This window comes from Myotis yumanensis, unplaced genomic scaffold, assembly GCF_028538775.1.
Source record: "Myotis yumanensis isolate MYYU_CA2020_CCGP unplaced genomic scaffold, mMyoYum1.0.hap1 SCAF_12, whole genome shotgun sequence".
Lineage (NCBI taxonomy): Eukaryota > Metazoa > Chordata > Mammalia > Chiroptera > Vespertilionidae > Myotis > Myotis yumanensis.
Window position 1 is genome coordinate 17,411,372 of NW_027223763.1, and position 17,508 is coordinate 17,428,879.

At 39.5% G+C, this 17,508-nt stretch overlaps 1 protein-coding gene across 1 annotated transcript in view; it reads right to left on the minus strand.

Annotated features, from left to right (window-relative positions):
• UGCG (UDP-glucose ceramide glucosyltransferase) overlaps positions 1-17,508 on the minus strand; it is a 33,090-nt gene that overhangs the window by 8,379 nt on the left and 7,203 nt on the right. Inside the window, exons 2-4 of the mRNA XM_070430901.1 lie at positions 8,029-8,170; positions 2,210-2,312; positions 925-1,026 (exon numbers count right to left, since the gene is read on the minus strand). Of these exons, the coding sequence (XP_070287002.1) occupies positions 925-1,026; positions 2,210-2,312; positions 8,029-8,170 (347 nt within the window). The remainder of the gene's footprint in view (positions 1-924; positions 1,027-2,209; positions 2,313-8,028; positions 8,171-17,508) is intronic.

Below are 17,508 nucleotides of genomic sequence, written 5' to 3' on the forward strand. Positions count from 1 at the left end.
GCCTACACTTTCTTGGAGGGTAGGAGATGTCCTCTCTCATAAAACTGCTGCCAGGAATCAAGTAAGATTATACTTGACAGAGATTTGTGCACTGGAAACATAACACATTCATGATAGTATATAACTTTCGATAGTAAATGTGTTGAACATAGTCCCTGATAGATATGTAAGGATCCTGACTTATTAGGAGTGCCACCCTGGACTTAAATACAAATAATCGAAGGCAGCAGTCTGACCTGCTGCCCCACAGGGGACACCTGGCATTATCTGGAAACATTTCTGGGTGGCACCCTGACAGGGGTGTCACTGGCATCCCGTGGGTGGAGGCCAGGGATACTGCTGAACAGCCTCAGCAACAAGGAATTACCAGCCCAGACGTCACTAGTGCTGAGGTTGAGAAACCTGAGGTAATTAGAATGCAACAGCATAGCACAGAACTCTGAAGTTACAGTAAGTATAAACCTTTAAAGCTGCAAGTTAAAATTTCAGTATAGAAAAGGCTTCCTGTTAAAATCATCTAAGTGAAAAGCCCTAAATGTATTCTAGTAAAATATCTATAATTTCTGTCCCTTTGTGTGAGATAGTGTGGTTATTGTGCCACGAACAGATCAAAGTAGAAGTGTCACATGAACAAGAGGAACTTTACAGCTGTGAGAAAGTTTATAGAATGTATAATGGACCACAACTGTACTTTTTTAATGGCTGAACTTTTCTCTTCAAGATGAGAACATTTTTATATGTGTAACGTTCCAGGGTAGCATAAAAAAGTCAAAATCTTAGTATAACTTGACACATTACCATAAAATAATGATAAAATGAATTATTTTATTAGGATAACAAAAAGGGTTGATAAATTTGTTTTCAGACTGCTTTTGGAACTTTTTTCATCAAATAAATAGTTTTATAAAATAAGAAAAGCCTTACCTCTTATTCCACTATCACAAATCCAGATAAGATCATACTTTGCAACTTCATATCCTGGCATTAGATTATTAATTTTAGGATTAATGCCAACCTTTTTGCCACCTAAAAATGGAAAGGCACAGCAATGAAAAATTCATTCAACACTGAAAATATTTTCTATTACACAGACATATGGTAGAGAGAAATAAAAAGTACTTGCATATTTAATAATTTAAATGAACATACTTTAACATTGTTTTACATTTCTTATTCACAATGATATAGTTAGAAAAAAACTGTCCATTCTCAAAGGAGAATGATATCATTTATCTTTAAAGTTTTATTAGTTTCAGCTTTCTAGTTCATAAGTTCTTATATTAATAGTAAGCATGGCCTGGCCGGTGTGGCTCAGTAGTTGAGTGTTGACCTATGAGCCAGAAGGTCATGGTTTGATTCCTGGTTAGGGCACATGCCCGGTTGCACACTTAATCCCCAATGGGGCAGTGTGCAGGAGGCAGCTGATCAATGATTCTCTCTCATCATTGATGTTTCTATCTCTCTCTCCCTCTCCCTTCCTCTCTGAAGTCAATAGAGATATATTTTTTAAAAAATAGCAAGCATGCCCTAACGGGTTTGGCTCAGTGGATAGAGCGTCGGCCTGCAGACTAAGGGATCCCAGGTTCGATTCCGGCCAAGGACATGTACTTCGGTTGCGGGCACATCCCCAGTAGGTGGTGTGCAGGAGGCAGCTGATTGATGTTTCTCTCTCATCGATGTTTCTAACTCTCTATCCCTCTCCCTTCCTCTCTGTAAAATATCAATAAAATATGTTTTTTAAAAAAATAGTAAGCATGAATCAATATATATTGGAAAATAAACCTCTACAAAAGTCTTTAGAATAAGCCTACATACAAGCTTTTGGAAAAATATTCCTTTTGCAATAAAATAAAAGTGAATTCTATGCTAACTCCCAATTACAATGAAGGAGATACAAAAAGGCCACAAGGTGAAAATATTAAAGAAGCAAATTAGCAGATTCTTATATCTGATTGATGAGTTAAACATAATTTGGGATTATTTTTTGTTACTTTGTTAATCCCAGATATGAAAAAAAAACCTTTGTTTTTATAACTGAAGCTTTCTCATAAGAATATAAACACCTTTTGCCGCTCCAATAAATATGCATAAAGCAAGCATGCCAATAACTTCGATGGGTGGCTGACATCTTAATCAATAGTTTAAAGCCAAGATTACTGCCATCTAATACTATTATAGCAAAATGGTTTTTGGAGAATTCGCAGCTTACCTATGAACAATCTGGCATCGACATTTGGATATTTTCCAAGAAGCTTCTTACATACATCAATGGCTGGATCGTCATGATCTTGTACACAGAGGAGTACTTCATACTAGCCAAAGAACACATTTTATGTAAATTAATCTCTTTACAAAAAGAAGCACTTAGTAGTATTTACTGGTTGATCAAAAAGCATTAAGAAAATCAAGCAATTGTACACACAAGTTAAACAGTAAGAGAGTATTCATAATGGATGCACTTATGATACTAAGTGCTGGCTGCGGATCAGAGCAGCTTCCCCAGAACAGGGCCTGTGTGCAAGCGGAGGGAGAATGGAGAGACTGGCGGCGCCCACAGTTGAAATCTTGCCATTCCCAGATAGGCATAGCCTAGTAATCAGATCAGATCTCAAGCTTCTCCATGCCCTCCATCACGAAGATTTACTACATGTTCACACAGTGCCCAGCAGTGTAAAAAGCAACGTGGAAAGCAAACCAAATAAACACAGCCTCCATTCTCTAGAACTTTGTCTCTGAACTTAATATATAATAATTTTTAAAAAATAAAATAGAATTTGATTCAAAATGTATCATCTTGAAAAAAATGCTTAGCCTTTCTAAAAAAAATGTTATTGTTTTGAAAGAGAGAGAGAGAGAGAGAGAGAGAAACATTGATAAGAGAGAACCATTGATGGGCTACCTCCTGCACGCCCCTCACTGGATCCAGCGGTAAGTTGGGCATGTGCCCTGACCCGGAATCAAACCAGTGACCTCCTGGTGAATGGGACGAAGTTCAGTCAACTGAGCCACACCAGCCAGGGTGAATGCTTAGCCTTTAACCTATGAAAATACTCAGAATTTTTTTTTCTCTCAGTGCTATGTTTACTCTTTGATAGTAAAGTAAGGAAGTAATTTCTTAGCACTTAACTGACTGTGTCAAAGTTACCCTGGTACGTGTATTTTAAAAAGGGAATACCAGGCCCTATTCTTAGATTTTTTAATCAGAATCTCTGGGGTGACATGTTTATAAAATCTTGAGCTCTAAGTTACCATTTAATAAACTATTAAATTAAAAAAAATGTTTGCTTCCACATACAAAGATGCTACTTTAGTATTTTGTGGGATATTTTTTTCAAAAGTGGTGATAAATTCATGCTGACTCAATGACAAATTTTCTACTAATCCTCTTTCTGAAATAGGTTGGACATTTTGAAGCAAAAAAAAAAGGAGGTTAAATTAATGATTTCCATGAAAAAATAACAAAGCTACGTTTTGTAAAAAATAAAGAGCTAAGGACACAACTTTTTAAGGGCTAACTCGTGTAAAGGGAAGGACTATTTTATTTACTTCCATTGATAAGCACACACAAGTAAAAAGTGAAAATAAAATGTTTACAGTGCCCTTGAGCACAATAATTACTATTTGCTCAATATATAGTATCTCAGCAAAAATTGGCAGTATAGAAATTAGTGGTTTGGGCACAAAAGAGAAAGGACTAAGGTCTATGAAGAAAGTAATAGGTAAGATTCATTTTTCAAGTGAAGTAAATGTTTTTTCATACATTCTACCCAATATCTACCTTTAACACTGACCAAATTGCCACTCAAGAGGCATTGAAAACAACTGTAAGCTACCTAGTTTCCAGAGATCAGATAAAACTCTGAGAAGGGAAAGGCCCCACTCTTGCCACACCCCTAAGATTTCCCAAAGGGCTGACTCTGAGTTCTAGAAAGTGTCAGCCATCACCCTAACTTGACTTTCAGAACAATGTCTGGCTGAGCTGCCAAAAGGTATTGACCTTAACAATGAAGATTAGGAAGGTTAAGGGACTTTCTAAAGGGTAATAGTGACAATTACCTTTCCTACTACAGTGGGCTGCTCAGCCAGGCTTGCTCTAAAGAGTTCCTTGTTTTTGCAAACATAGCATAGTTTCCTTAACGTTTTTATGGTTTATGCTTTTTGGCAGGTATGAGTGAATATAGTGAAAGGAAGTATTTATAAGCAATGCCATTTCATAAAATAGAATTAAAAAGCTAACTTTAGCCTTTTTCCCCAGCAGGAGAAAACTTTGTAAAATATACTAGAAATGTATTCAATGGGAAGAAAAAAAAAAAAAAGCTATGCTAGGTTACAGCAAACATTTTCATTTTTTGAGAATTATATGGTATTAATGTAAGTAAGGGAGTACATATAGTTTACTTTGTTCAAATTCAAGGTTTACCTTTTAATTAGCCTTGGTGCAAATAAAACTCAATTCATATTATCAAGAAAATGTTCAGACTTTTATTATAAAACACAACTTTTGCTTAATTGTTTCTGATGTTGAAAAATCATATCCATTTGGAGGTAGCATTCCAAGTGTTATCTAAAGTATCAGATTTAACCAGGAGCCTTCAGTTTTCAGCTATGATAATCACACCTCTGTGTCTTCACAGTTTGATCAAACACTTATTGGTTACAGACTTTCTTAGCAAACACAAAATACAGTGTTTATTAAAAACATATTTTATGAATATCTCAAGAAAACATGTACTTCACAAATCTGGAAGTGATATAAGTAAATTCCACTATAAAAGGATACAGCATAAAGACATGAGATCTAGAAATAAACCCCAGAATACTTTAAATGAGGTTAGCCTCCATCAAATCTCTACTAAGGCTGCTATACAAATAGCTAAACTGACTAATTCCCCCCTTTTTTTCAAACAGTGAGATGACTAAAGAACTAAAGAACGAGAGGTATAAAAAACCCACAAATTGTGACTCATCCCTTTGATATTTAAGAAATGAATATCTGAAACTGCAATAATCATGAATGCAATTTTTCTGCTTTATGATTAAAAAGTAATCTTAATTAAATAATATTAGATGTATAAATAATATTAGAAAAAAAGTTCCTCATTGATTTAGCCCTATCAACATTAGGAATGCAAAGTTTTAAATATAGTAAACAACATAAAATATCCTCTTAAACATAAAAATGTTTTAATATATATTAATCAATTATATTGCATAATGGATAGGAATATCTTGAATTTTTTATAAATAACTAAATGTCGTGTTTACAGAAAAATCTTATGATGACATCTGGATTACAGAAGATCATTTGGGGAAAGAATATACTTAGACCCCAAATGCCCAGAACATTCTCTGGTGCCGAGTAGGCGATGAATGTATTTGTTAAGCTAAGGCACTCATCCTAGGGCAGCCTTTTAAAAAAATATTTTATTTATTTTTTAGTTTTTTAAAATTTATCTTTATTGTTGAAAGTATTACAGATGTCTGCTTTATTGTTGTTGTTTTTTCCCCACTGACCGCCCCCTCCCAGAACTCACCCCTTAGGGCAGCTTTCAGTAAAAGACAAATGCCAGCCAGGAAATGTTTTGCAAGAGAACCACTCTGAATTCAAAGTTTTGACAATACTAAATACTTACCTATTTTTGAGTAGGTAATTTATACAGTTTTTGAAATTTATTTAAAAGACCCCTAATTTTTCTGACTTAGTAGTTTTATTACATATATTGTGCTTCATCTTTTGATAAGTGATCCTATTCTCAATCTTCAATTCTTTGTTGGAAGACTGGCTAAAAAACATTTCCTCTCAAGGATAGCTACACCACTGGCAATAAAGAATTCAAACATGCACTGGACTTGTAATGTTTTAAACCAATTCTGTATTTGCAGAAAAGAAAAAAGTCATAAATGCCATAGTCTCATTCTGTTAATAACTCTGATCATTAATTACAAATTCTTCATATGGCCAGAACTCACTGAAGTAAAGCCATCAGTCATGTTAGATGCAGATTACTGAGTTTTCCTGCTACTGGCTGACTCTCTCTCCAATGCCTTCTATGCTGATGCCAAATGAGTACTCAATTTTATGAAAAATGAACTGTATCACTTTTCCATTCTTATATATTTTCCAAGGAATAATTTTAAAAATATATATATTTTATTGATTTTTTACAGAGAGGAAGGGAGAGGGACAGAGAGCCAGAAACATCGATGAGAGAGAAACATCAATCAGCTGCCCCCTGCACATACCCCACTGGGAATGTGCCCGCAACCAAGGTACATGCCCTTGACCAGAATCGAACCTGGGACCCTTCAGTCCGCAGGCCGATGCTCTATCCACTGTGCCAAACTGGTCAGGGCACCAAGGAATAATTTTTAATCAAGGAATACATATAATCACAGAAATCTTTCAAGGCAATTAGTATAGTAATGTCACCGAAATTTAAACCTAGAAATTCAGAACAAGTTCCAGTAGTAAATCTTGCACATGTCCAAAATTAAATAAAATTTTAGAATTTCAACGTATGTTTTATTTTTCTCCCAAATGGCCTATAATGTTGCACATCAAATACCAGGGGAAGGAGTTATGTCCAGAATAAAAATGTTTCCATACTTTTTAAAACAATGTTCACACATGACAAGATGAAATTATTACAGTGCATTGGGCCTGGCTGTCACATGAATGTTCATTTCATGACTACCCGCCTCCTTGTCGATACAAAGGGCTCATCTATTCACACTCAGGTCTGTGTGATGTTTCAGTGGTTTAACTTCAGTCTCTGTGGAACATTGTCATTGTGTTTGTTTTTTTAAAAAGCAAATAAAATGCCACGAGATCAAAATTTTCCTTTAGGTGGCAGGTATTTTGTGCTTTCCCTCTGCTTTCTAAATTTTCTATTTACACAGCTAACAATACTTTTGTAATCAGAAAATAAAACCGTGATCAAAGTATCAAAATAGCTTTCTCCTCAACCAATTTAAATGCCTGGTGACATGATTTAAGTGGAAAAAGAACTAAGTGAAAACTACAGCTCTTGAGATAATCCCGAATTGTAATTAAAAAAAAAAAAATCAGGATTAAGAAGTCAATTATTGATTCATCCCAAATGTTCATAATTAATGGCTACATATGTTCCTGGAGTTATTTTTAAAAACTCTTTCTACAATTAAAACCCACACTAACTTCCACAACCATTTAAATTCCATGACTATCATCTCACATGAGCTACAATATAGAAATTCTATAATTAGGTTTTAAAAGTGGTTTAGTGAGAAAAGGGGAAAGGGTAGGCTGATGGTTAAAAATTAAAATGTGAGACTGTTTCACAAGAATAAATTTATACAATTCTTCTTAGCTATGCTCTGAGATTTATTTGTAACCAATGAACATAGTCTTTCATTATAAAAATAAATTCTCCTTTGCACATACTTATATAATGTAGGTCTTGAAAAACTCCCATTTTTCCTATTGTAGAGCTTATTTTACAAATTAATTGTATGTATGTAATTCTTTCTGAATTATAAAAGGCTAATTTTTGCATTTTCAATTTGAAAGAAGATCAAGTACAACTCAGACATAAAAAAGATAAGATCTTGCCATTTGTAACAACATGGATGGGTCTTGAGAGTATTATGTTAAATGAAGTAAGTGGGATGGAAAAGGACAAGAACCATAGGATTTCACTCAACGCAACAAATGAACACACAAAACTTATAGATGCAGTCAAAAGTATGGTGGTTCCCAGAGGGGAACAGAGTGGGGGAGAGGATGAAGAGGGTCAAATGTATGGTGATGGAAGGAGACCAAATTTCAGGTGGTGAACCATTTCTGTCCTGTGACTACTGTTACTACAGCATAAAATTTGAGGTTGACATCATCATGAATTCTGCATACTTTTACCTTATACAGTGTCAAAATGTCTCTTTATGTATTTACCATGAGAGTGAGAAAGAGAGAGAGAGAGAGAGAGAGAGAGAGAGAGAGAGAGAGAAGATGGCCTAGCCCATTTCTAATGAGGACAACACCACACTTACTTTGGGATAATCCAATTCAAAAAAAGTTTCCAAGTTGTTGATGAGATTGGGATCCACTCCTTTCAGTGGTTTCAGAAGAGACACGCCTGGGAGCTTGCTATATGGCTGTTTGTCAGTTGCCTTCTTGTTGAGGTGCAATCGGCTACAAAGCAAACAATGTATACATTATTTCTGGAGAATATATTAGCGCCAAATCTACATATAACCACCAAGTTATCAAGAATTACTAAATTCTAAGTTAAATAATAATTTTTAACGGACATTTTTCTAAAGGGATATCTGAAAATGAAGGCAAGTAGAACCAGGGAAGCTTCCAGTTAAGGAAAACCAGAACTAAGCAGAAGCAATACTCCAACGAAGGCCGGAACTTAAGACGGTTGCCGATTGCTGTACTCGCAGTGCCTAGAACTATGCTGGGCACACAGCAGACATTCAATAAATACATGGTGAAAAAATGAGTAACAATGTTAGCCCACACATTAACTGCCCTTCCTCCCGTACTGCCATCAAACTGGCCAAAAAACTATCAAAACGGTGTGTGTGTGGGAATCGGGATAAGTAGCAGAACTCCCAATATTCACAAGCCGCAAATGGTAGGGTTGGGTCAGGGGAAAGTTGAAAGTAAGAAAAAAAAATCTCAGTGATGAGAAAAATGTCTACTAATGACCTGGAAAATATGCCAGTGTCATCAATTCCCAGATAAGTTGGTCGAGGTTCTCAGGGCTGGCCCATCCCAGGGGTACTGCAGCACAGGGCTCCTAATGAGGGAAGCCATGCCATCAGAAAGGAAAGAATGTGCCCCAGTTAATGTCAGGCTATCACAATAAAGAAATGAGATGCCATTCGGCAGAGTGGCGAAGTTCTAAGGGAAGTCACCAAAGGCTGCCTCCCTCCTTCTCAAAATCAACTCTCCACAGAGGCTAGAACAGTCACGGAGCCATCTGCAAGCTATCGTAAGACACACATTCTTTCACATTTCAGTCTCTCTGAAATCAATGGGATCTTACAATTGCTGGCAGCCAGACAGTTGGGAGTCCTAACGCTGTAGCATGAAAACCAACCTATGAGACCTGCAGAAGACCAAGAAAACACCAGCAGCATCAACGCCTCTTAGGTTGGATGAAATACACCATTAATCTATGAATGACTCCTGGAAGTACACCAGTACCACCTTCTAGAGCAGTCGGCCACAGGCTTGCTCCCAGCCAATTAAGGCAGGGAGTTACCATAGTAAACACCTAATGTTTCAGGTAAGGCCATACCAACATCCTTACAGAAATAAAACAGGTTACCTACAATGAAAAAAATTTACACGTGAAAGACATTTAAAAGACAGTGTATAGATTTCATAGCCACACCACCAAATGCTAAAAACAGAGAATGGAGCACGGCCTACAGCAGTGCTGTCCAGTGTGGTCCACTGCACAAGGTGCTTTTTATTGGTCTGTGATGAGAAGAAATAGAGAGAAATCATTTAGAAACTTTTACAGCAGTTTCACATGGCCAGGCCATCCAAACACGTGATCAATAACTTATTTTTATTGTAGCTTATCAAAGTTATCAATGCATAACAGATAGGAAAATTTTTAAAGGACTGATCCTTTGCCACCAATAGGTTGGAAAATACTGATCTACAGAACTGATCAAGATGGCTGGATAGAGGTTCAACCATGAGCTAAGATGTATACAGCCACAAAAACGACCACTATTTCTAACAAAATAATAGACTGGACGTCTAGAGAGAAACCCACCCAGTACAGAACATCTAGATTGCTGGGGGGGAAGGGGGGAGTTTTAGTAATACTTAATTGAACTGGTAAGATAGCCACCACATGGTTCAAATCACAAAAAAATATTTAGAAGTTCATGTAAGTCTCCCTGTCTCCCATCTACCTATTCCTATTACCACCTCCCCAGCACCAGTAGCGTCTTGCTGATCTTTCTAGAGGTTTTCTTAATATATATGCAAGCCAAGGCATGTACATATATATATATATATATAAAGCCTCATATAACTTTATACTGTTCTCCCTCTTTTTAAATACAAGCGCACTGAAAGCAAGTCTTTAAATACATGACTGCACTGTTAGGAAAACAAGGAGAGCCTCCCAGTCAGAAAGGAGAAAACTCTAAGTCAGTGAGTGCTGCAGACGCTACGGGCCCTGGGCCACCTGTTGGTCCCGGATGACCTAGGGATGGTGACAACCCGAGACCAGATTCACAGGAAATCTGTGAAAGGCAAAGTAGAAAAACCCTGGCCCACAGAGGACAGATGGGGAAACGGTCTATTTCGGACTCAGTCTTGAGCGAAGAGGAACAGAAGGGAAACGTCTCTCTGGAGAACGCCCAACCATGTGGCTCTGGAACCCAGGATGCAAACTTCCTGTGTTGCTTGAACTAAACAATGAGAGACCATCATCTGTGACGATGAATATATGAAAAAGACCACACGGTGTCTGGAAGTAAAATTAGGATCACTGACATCGGAAACGCAGCAGGTAAAACTGAAGACTGCCCACTTAAAGGAGAACTGGAGAACAGGAATCTAGACTTGAAGAAATTAGCCAGAGTGCAGTCCAGAGAGAATGAGCTACGAAGACACTGAAATCATGGAAGAGTGAGAATTTTTATCTCTTGGTCCCACTGGTGATCACTAACTGCTATTAAGCTGTACCAAAGCATGCACCCGTGGCGATGACCAACTACAGAGAAACCTCGCCCGCCGACACACTGCACTTAGCAAGGTTGTAGATGAAAAACAAGGATAATTTCAACAGTGCTCAACAGCCCAGTGCTGATCCGATTGCTCGTCCCTTCCCCGGCTTCACTAAGACATTTTACTTTACGTGCTAATACAGACATGCCTCCTAACCCTTGAAGAGCTTCTCCTATCAAGCATGCAGAATTTTCTCAAAGACTCATTCTGACTCGCCAACAACAAGAAGCCCTCAGGTGTGTGGTGAAGAGAACTGATGACAGTACCATTTACCTGGTAGCTCGAGAGTGGCCTGGGTGGTGCCGTTCTCCAAATGGGCCAGTTTGATGAGTGGCTCTGCTAGGGCCAGACGAGGCTGACTGCTTTTCAAGCCAGTTTTTATTTAAGTGTCTCAGGTCACCGTTCTGCATGACCTGAACAGTGTGAACTTGAGCTTACTGCACCCACACATTGCACAGGACTGCTCATGGATGCCCATTTCTACCCTTATAGTCTCCAGGTCCAGCAAAACAATGATACATCATATGTTCTCAATTTTAAAAACAATGGAGAGTAAATGAAGAGTAACTAAATAAATAGATATTTAGAGCTCAGAAGGTATGGTTAGTCCAGAGATAAAAATACTGGAACCATCTACTTTTGGTAAATACTCATAAACTCTCCCAAGTACAACATGCCATTAGCAGGTGGCCACAAATAAATATCACTAATATCATAGAACCAGTAATGCATGAAGGAGACTAAGAGTGAGTGAGTGACCAGAGAAGGGGGAAATTTGGAAGGGTTCAAGAAAGAACAATATCGAATGTTAAGACAAGAACTGAAATGTCGCCCTGGCTGGGTGGCTCAGTTAGTTGGAGCATTGTCCCGTATACCAAAAGGTTCCAGGTTCAATTCCAGGTCAGGGCATATCTAGGTGGCAGGTTCGATTCCCAATCCAGGAGCATACGGGAGGCAACCGACTGATGTTTTTTCACATCAATGTTTCTCTTTTCCTCTTTCACTCGCTCTCAAATCAATAAACATATCCTTGATGAGGATAAAAAAAAAAGGAACCAAAATGTCTACTGGACTGTATGCTTGGTGACCTCAGAGCACTTTGGGCAGGAGTAGGTAGGTAAATACATGTTAAGTACATGAATGGGAGGTGAGATGTGATAACAGTGAATAAACACTAGTTTCTCTTGAAACCTGACAGCAAATACAAGGGCCAAAGACTAACTAGATGGAGAAGGGGTTTCCAGTTCAATTTTTCATTATTTTTAACTTTTAATACTTGAGTATATATGGTAAGGGGAAAGAGCTAGCCAAAGGGTAAAGGGAGAGAATACAGAATAATTAGTGACACATTAGGATCCACAGTGTGAAGTAGGAGTGACGGTAATCTGACCAGCACGAGGGTAGGATGGCGAAGGTGTAGAAGAGGTTCTGCCAGCCAGGGGTGACAGAGCTAAGTATAGACAGGAAGTACTGCCAGGCACCTCTGGGCTTCGCTGAGATCCGAGCCCATGAATGTGCAGTAGTACTAATCCAGGGCTGTGCGATCACCCTCTGCGGGACTGTGAACGTCAAGAAGCTATAAATTGTGAGGTGGGTTCAAGATCAGAGGGCAGGCTGACGCGAGGTGGGGCAGGACAACGAAGTGATGAATTGTGTGTTCCTGGCCAGATGGAGAATTAAATGAAGCCACGGGGCGGAGGCCACCACACCGTGAATAAACAGCCTAGGGCTGTTGCTCTCAACCTTGACTGCACCAAGGATATCACTAGGGCAGTCTAAAAACAAAAAATTCCGATGCCCAGACCAATTAAATCAGAATCTCTAGGGTGGAGACCCAGCCAGCAGTGACCTCTCAGTGACCTAGGAAGACTCGATTCCTGAAGGATTGGAGAGGACTGAGGGGGAAACGCTTAGAAAGATCAGCAGTCATGGGATGGATGGAAAGTCAGAAGCCCGTGAAGAAACAGGACCAGAGGTGTGAGAACGCGGAAGAGCAGAGAAGAGAATGAGTAGGGGCTCTCTCCATAGTGATCTAAATGTTGCCAATAATCAGAAACTTAAGATTCAGAACAACTGTAGGAATTCCTATACGCATACCCCTATGGATCACTTCCGGGTTATTTTTAGGGTACCACACCACAGGCTGTATATTCCATACTGGCGTAAGCGCCCCGCCCGGAGGCAGACTGTCTGGATTTCTGTACCAGCGTCACAGCTGTGCTGTTCTTGGGCACGTTACTTCTTTACCACAAGTCTTTGCTGTTGTTGCTGTTTTTTAAAAAGGTGGGTAACACTACCTACCTCATAAAGTAGTTGTGAGAAACGAGATTCAGCCACAAAGTAAACATTCAAGGACAGCTATTATTGGTAATTTTTAAAAACTCGGCTAACTTTAAGGACATTTTCCACCAAATGTAACTTCTCTGAATTACCGAAGTTCTGATAAGAGATTTAGAGATGTTGCCCATCGATGAGACTTATATACCAAAATAGAAGAACTAGAAATTTATATATTTAAAGATTCATATAAATTAAAATGTTAGGCCATTATATTGATTTTTCAAAAAACAATAAAACCAAGCCTTGTGTACTAAGAAAGATTAAAAGGGGAAGGGGGATTTGTCAAAAGCCCTAAATCAAGGTAAAAACAAATAACAGTCAAAACATGACACAGAACACAGTTAACACAGAGATCAAATTACATGCAATAGTTAGGATAAAATTATATTCAAAGTTCAAATTACACCTAATATTTAGGAACCAATTTAAAGTTCTACAGACATCATCCAAAATGTAAAAACAATGCAAGGATGAGAGTGAGAAACATTAAATATCATAACTTATTATCCACTGAAAACGACTGCTACTCGTAAATTCCTTTTAGCTGAGCTCTCTTTTTAAACTACAGGATGTATTCTCAGCTGGACAGTGGTTCTGCATAGTCCTGGCTCCTCTTAATTCCTGTTCTTCAGACTCTGACTGGGAATGTTGGGTTCTGCAGCCACAACAATCCCCACTCACGTGGCTCTGCTGGAGGGAGAGGTGGTCACCCCCAGAGCTGAGAGGCAAAGGTAAGATCATTTCCACAGGTACAATGTATAAGGTACAGGTACAGGTACAATGTACAAGGTACTGTAATTACTAGTTACTCTGTAATCCAAACAATACCACCTTCTAGTATGGAGATGCTCTGAAGGCTTCCAGAGAGAGTCTATCCTGCCATGAAATCACCGCACCTACCTCACACAGGCCCCAGAGCAAAGATTACAAGGGAAGGCCCCACCCCACGACCTGGCAAAGGCTCTTAATCCGTGGCAGCAGGTGCCAGGCATCAGAACCAGCAAAACATACTTTGGAATTTTAATAATCATCTTAGCCCTCTTGAAAAGAATCTGCCTCACATGTACGTCCATTTTGATTTTCAGAAATGTGATTTTGTGACGTTTTCAGGAACACATCGGGTATAAAAGGAATGGATCTCCTATACGGCTAGTCAACTGTTTTGATCTGTTTCCTTTTTAAAGAATGGAATGATCCTGAAATGTAAGTGAGCAATTTTCCGGAGATAGGAAGCACAGTAAAATGTCCGTATGTGTCACTTTCCAGAGGAATTATCTCTAAATTGCACTTTCAATCAGGATCTGGAATCACTGTCAAATAAAAAAATCCTATTCATGTAATTTAGGCACCTCACCTCCAGGAGGGAGGGGGGAGGGGGAGGGAGAGGGGGAAGGGGAGGGGGAGGGAAGGGGAGGGGGAGGGGGAGGCTCACCTCACATGCCTGCAGGGCTGTGTCCCCCCTGCCAGCATTAGGGACAACTGTGCAGGTACCGTTCTAGTCAGGGTGTTTCTGAGAAGTAACTTAAGTCCAAAAGGTCATCAGGGATGAATCACAGACAAAAGAGAGAGCCTTCGGGGTACTGCTTTGTCTGGTGCCCTAGAAGGTTATCTATTCGGGGAACACTTCAAAGAAGTATCCGGGTTGGTTCTGTGGGATTTAAATGCTTTAGCCTGATGACCTAATCGTCTCTCTGCAACTTTTGAACTGAAGGGATGGTCTTACTCATCCTAGCTGATGTTTATCTTCTAACATCTCAGTCTCTAAAACAGTTACTGTCTTTTTCATCATTTTAGCTTCTTGCTTTATGCTTCTGATCTTTTCACACACCTCCCCACTCACTCACACAACAATCTGAACCATTCTTAAGTGCTTTGTTTTACAGTTTTGTGTTCTAATTGGGTTTTGAGCGGGAGGGAAGCCTAGTAGGAAGGGAAGCCCTGCAGTGAGAGGGTGCGCTGTGCTCTCTCCGCTCCAAGCCAGAGGCAGCAGCCTCTGCGGCAACCTTAACACAGTGTTCCACCTCCCACAGGAGGCACAAGACTCGCTCCAGGCTTCTAAGAATATGGATTCCCTGAGGGCAAGGTCCACCTTGCTTAACAGCCCCAGATTGTGCTGTTTTTACAGTTCTGCCGTGTGATTCACTTGAAACAATTTATCTGACTCTGGGAATTTATCTCCGCTGCATGCAACCAAGCTTGTTAATATTTCATGTAAAATTAGGTTGACTGCTCTATCAGCAGGTCCCCGGCTTCACACAGTCCACGCCAACCACTTCCAGCGGCGAAGGGCTTCTGTTGTTGTTACTCGTGACTGCGCCCGGGAAGGCTGTGACTGTGTGTTTACCATCGGTGATGTGTCATGACTGATGTTACTTCCACGCAGCACTTTTCTTTTCCAAAATGCTACTGCAGCCGGAGGGGCTTCGCCAGCAACATAAGATTCCCTGAGTTCTGCACACGCAAGATTCCCCAGAGAACACAAAACAGCCGATAGTGACTTAAGTTTACCGGAAAACACCAACTATTTCTACCAGATGACAGACAGACATACTGCAGAATACGGAAGATTCCTCACCATGGAAAACAAATAGGTAGGAGTTCTTTAATAAATTTGCTCCCCCTCCCCAATAATCCACCCCCAACTCACTAACCCTTTGGTGACAATAGGTAGCCCTAGTGTATGAAAAATGGAGCATGATGTTTTGCTAATAGCAACTAAATAAGAAAGGCACTCGGCAGAAGATGCGGTCCCAGCAGGCCGTGCCCCAAAACACAGAAGACCCTCAAACATATCATAAACTCAAAATCCCCTCTTTTCAAATCAAGAGGAAACTAATGGGACTGGCCCGATCCTCTTCTACACAATTCCCCAAAGCTACCCTTTTAAAGCTGAAAGTAATGTCTAAATTAAACTATTTTGTGTCTAAAGCAAATTTCTGTGGGTGAAGGAAAATTGGGGGACATTTGTTATGATCTGCATGTCAACCAACTCAGGATAGCACTGGGCTCCACATTCCCCAAAGGACAGATCTAAGTGTAAAGATTAGTGATAGCAAGACAGCCATTCCCTTTGGAAAAGGTTAGGGAGGGGGGGAATGGGGGGGGGGGGGGGGGATTCAGGTTTTTAGGTAAACAAGTTATTGATAGAGCCCTGTTTTTATTTACCTGGAAATTAACTAGAAATAGTTAGATAAACATTCCCTTTGGTCCAATAAAGTTCATTAAAGTTCATGGCCATTGAAAGCATCCCAAATTCTGACCATCCACCTCAAATCACAGTGGCTAAATGACAGCGAACTTATGAATGAGCAAAATATTCACCATTTCTACTAGAAAAAAATTCAAAGATCATTTATTTAATAAGTAATAATGAATGCCTGGTTGACACTGGACATACAACAGTAAATAAGACACTATCCTTACCCTCAAACACTTACAATCCAGTTGGGAAAAGAGACAACTGAACACATTTACAATTTAGATGGGTAAAAATCAAGGTGCTATGGAAGGACGTAAGAGGGGGCGCCTAACCCCGTAAGGAAGTAAAGTCTAAAATTGCTTGAATGAGTAGGAATTAAACAAAAAGGAAGGGGGCCGGGGTGTGGGGCATAGAAAGGAAAGGAAGGAAAAAGAATTCTAGAGAAAACACATTGCATAGTTAGGGGAATGCCAGTAATTCAATGTTGCTGAAGATGCAGGTACAAGGGGGTGGTGGCTCAGATCCTGAAGAACTATACATGTCTTATTAGTATTGAATTTTAACCTAAAGGCAATGGGGAACCATGGTAAGATTTTATGCACATGATCTCAGATTAGTACTCCGGTAGGATAAGGCTAAATAAGAAAAATAAAGTAAAAAGGAAACAAGGCTGTAGGAAGAAACACCAGTAAGCAGAGATAGTTTTAAATAATCTAGGGTGGAGATAACGTGTACTGAACCAACATAGGAAAAATGGAGGAAAAGGGAGGGATGATGAATCCACAGTACCATTACTGAATATTAACACTGAATTCCAACTTTCATTTTGCTTATTGAAAGCAGTCACAATCTAGTCCAATTTGGTATCTTCCCAGGCTCAGGTCAAAGGAGGTCAATTTCCTCATTCATTCACCAAAAAGTGGTCCTGGTAGCAATGATTTACCAGGAATTTTTAAAATGAGCAATACTTGACTATTTAGTCAGGGGCACTGACCTCTCCCCTTAGATTGTCAAATAAAAAATGACAGCCCAACTGGTGTGGCTCAGTGACTGAGCATTGACCTATGACCCAGAAGGTGATGGTTTAATCCAAGGTGATGGTTTAATCCATGGTCATGGATTCCCAGTCAGGGCATATGCCAGGGTTGCGGGCTCCATCCCCACTGGGGGGGGGAGGGGGGGGGCGGGAGGTGTGCAAGAGGCAGCTGATTGATGATTCTCTCTC